We start from the raw sequence: 3,637 nt of genomic DNA, 5'->3' as shown, positions 1-3,637 counted from the left end.
CCAAATTAGACATTGAATTGGGAAATTACTCTATAGGCAAAACCAAATTGTACAAGTTGATGCTGTCAAATTTGGTTTTGTGGCTTTGGCACCACTTCCAATGAAACTAATCGATAAATTAATTTAAAACTCGACTAACAAATAAATAATCTTAACTTAAATAAATATTCATCATATCAATAGTGTCTAAAAAGGCTAATGTTAATGCTTCAAGTAGTAGACTATTGAGATCCATATATAGAAGTTAAATTTACATATATAAATTTACTCTAATCTTTTGTCATGTGTAGTAATATTTTTTTTATCGTTGAGGGAATTGACATTCTATGGAGAGTTGGAGACGGTAAGTCTAATAAGGATTTGCTCTCCCACTTTGCTAACAGCTAATATCTATAAATCTAATACTATTTCGGTGGATTATAATGGATCTATGTTTTTTCTCTTCTAATTTGTATGGTTTTTTAGAGCTTAGTCATGAATTGAACAAGATCCAGTATAGGTAAAGGCGATTACTTGGGTCCAGCCCATTTCTAAATTAATAATTTTATCTATATATATACTCAGTAAACATCTAGGAGTATCAAAAAATGGTTGGAATCGGTCAAATATATAGGGAGAGAAATCGGTCCGCTACATAAAAGTAAAAAATGAATTGTTATTCACAAATGGTCCAAATGAGAAAAACTTCTCCGTTTACCCCTTTTTCTTATTAAGCCTATTTGACTGATTGTTGACAATATTTTGTATTAGCTGATCGTTGTTAGAATTAATATGATTCTAAAATAATATAACGAAAAACTCAATAAAAAAAAGTTACATGTTGATCATGAGGAACCTGTAAAAACATTGAACATTGAGCATTGTTATCGGAATGTAATTTGAAGTATAATAGCCACGACTTTGCATGAATATCAAGTATAAAATTGTCCAACATAGAACGAAATTTTGATTTTTATGAATTATAAAAATTCTTTACACGTATCAACATCATGATGTCTAATTATATTGAACAATTGTTAAACTTGATGCTTAAAGTTAAACAATTATTGGAAAGGTCATTTATATAAATGATATAAGAATCGAAAATTGCCCGTTACCTTGGATAACTTGTTTAGAAATTTATACAAAAAATGTTAATGTCTATGTAAATAACCCAAGGAAGTTGAGAAGGGAGTTTTATGATAAAAAGTACTTGTTTGTGGAAAACATACAATAAAGAAATGATATACAGCCGTCAAACATATGTAAATAACACCAAACTTAAGGGCAAATTGGTACTAAAATTCTTATAAAACCAACCATTCCTTACCATCATTAAATCCCCCCACTCTGTCTCATTTCTCATTCAATACACAAAAAAACACACACACATACATTTCAACCGTTACCAACCGAAAAAAAAATACAACAGAAAAATGTCAGGATGCAGCAAAATTCGCCACATTGTTCAACTCCGTCAAATGCTAAGACGATGGAGAAGAAAAGCAGCAATGACGTCACGCAAATGCATTCCTTCTGATGTCCCTGCTGGCCACGTGGCAGTCTCAGTTGGTTCAAATTGTCGAAGATTTGTTGTACGTGCAACTCATCTAAACCACCCGGTTTTTAAAAAACTTTTAATGCAAGCTGAAGAAGAATTCGGTTATTCACAATCCGGACCATTAGCCATTCCTTGTGATGAGTATTTATTCGAAGAAATAATTCGGTTTTTATCACGGTCTGATTCGTCTGGAAACCGGTTTATTAATCTTGAAGAGTTTCAAAAGAATTGTCACGTCAGCAGCATATTACGTACTAATATTGATTTTTGGCCCGAATCTCGGCCTCTTTTACGATAAAAAGAGGAGAGTGACAAAAGTATACTTCAACAAAAAAAAAATTAATAAAACAAACGAGTTGGCTTTGATTTTGACCCCCGAGTCGACTCGGTCAATCATGCACAAAAAAAATGTAAATGTGTGATTCCGGTTTGGGGACTTCTTAGTAATTTTACCTCTCAATATACACAAAGGTAAAGATTGTTTAGGTGTATTATATAATGAGAAGTCTTCTGAATTCTTTTTCTATTTTTGTTACCTTTTGTATTATTACGGAATTACCCCGAGTGTTACCGAGTCATCGAGATGCATGACTCATTAACTAAAAGGAGATGGCAAGACCGAGTCGTCCCGGATATAAATTGGAGTCACAAGAAAAACAGAGGAATGAAGGAGAAAGATAGGATGAGAAATGGATTATTGATGGAAGATTGGGGGTCACTTTTGTAAATTACGATGTTGATTTAATTAATTTTATTATTGAAATATTAAATACAATTATATATTATATTATTATTATTATATTATTATACTGTTTTTATTATTATGAATGCAAATTTGTAGAGAAAATTCCAACACTAGTTGTCCACCATGATTTTATTATTTGTGACCATTATTAGTATTTGCCATAGTGGAGTTACAATCACAAGCTCCCCATGTGGAACACCTATTCAATCAATTTGTTCTGTTTCTCACCTTACCTCATCTCCTTTTATTTTATCTTAATATAAAAATTCAATAGATGTCAAAGTTAATTAGCTGGATATTAGTATGTAAACTCAAATTTGCCTCCAAAGGGCAAAACATATACAATTTACTATAGTGTTTATAAGGCCGGTGCTTATAAGCTTCTTCTCGAGCGTCTTTGAAGGCTGAAGACGCGGACGACTTATTGGCCGTGATCTTCCTTGCGTGAGCGTCCTTCTACCAATTCTTCCCCAAGAAGTTGCAAGACGTCCAGGGTGGGTCCTTTTATCTCTTTTTTGTTTTGTTTTATATATATGTGTAGGGTATATATAGGTGTATTTGTGTTTGTGAGATAAATTATAATTAATTGATGATGTGGTAAAAATGTTCTGAATAAGCTGTCCTTATAAACAATGAGTGTCCTGAGGGAAGTCCTGGGTTATGTAATGCTGATGTGGTAGGGAAGAAGCTGGAGGACGGTCCTCCTTATAAACACATGCCTAATATGACCTTAACTATATATGCCAATTTGTAGGTGCTTATGAATGAAAAGAATTCGATCTGAATCTGTATTAATTGCACATAACTACGTTTATACATATCATCGATATTTAATAACTAGCAATCGGCCGGAAATGCATGCAATTACTTTTATCTTAACCACTGTATGAGTAATACGTAATTACGTATGGTCTAATAAAGTCCTATCACCAATAATTAAATTGAAAATTCTTTCTATGAAGAAAAGTGTAAGTTAAATTATAATTATAATTTAGTATACATACTTAAATCATAGTTTGATTAGTTTTCCAACAAGCTCAAATATTCCACAAAGTAATGATTAGACTTTGTGAAATGTCAATAAACAAAACTTACAAACTTAGCAAGACATTTCAGTCAAGGGTATGCTAGTAATTATCGATTATATGATTATTAAGACAAACATCATCTATTTATCCAATTATCAAATGTAATAATTACTATCTTGTTATCGAATTTGACAATCTTCTAATCTTTTTGGCCTCATCTATAGTACCACATGCATCGCTCAAAAAATTTTGAAGCAAAAGCCACTTCTAAAAATAAGGTGATGCTTTTATAACGAGCTTGTATGTGAGTTTACTCATCATTAA

At 31.8% G+C, this 3,637-nt stretch overlaps 1 protein-coding gene across 1 annotated transcript; it reads left to right on the top strand.

Annotated features, from left to right (window-relative positions):
- The first annotated feature begins 1,337 nt into the window (after nt 1–1,337).
- LOC122585354 (auxin-responsive protein SAUR50-like) lies at nt 1,338–2,341 on the top strand. Its single transcript, XM_043757481.1, has one exon. The coding sequence runs from the start codon at nt 1,416–1,418 to the stop codon at nt 1,836–1,838; it is 423 nt and encodes a 140-aa protein (XP_043613416.1). The 5' UTR covers nt 1,338–1,415; the 3' UTR covers nt 1,839–2,341.
- The last annotated feature ends 1,296 nt before the right edge of the window (nt 2,342–3,637 follow it).

This window comes from Erigeron canadensis, chromosome 1 (genome assembly GCF_010389155.1).
Source record: "Erigeron canadensis isolate Cc75 chromosome 1, C_canadensis_v1, whole genome shotgun sequence".
In the NCBI taxonomy this organism is placed as follows: domain Eukaryota; kingdom Viridiplantae; phylum Streptophyta; class Magnoliopsida; order Asterales; family Asteraceae; genus Erigeron; species Erigeron canadensis.
This window is presented reverse-complemented; position numbering and strand designations above follow the sequence as displayed.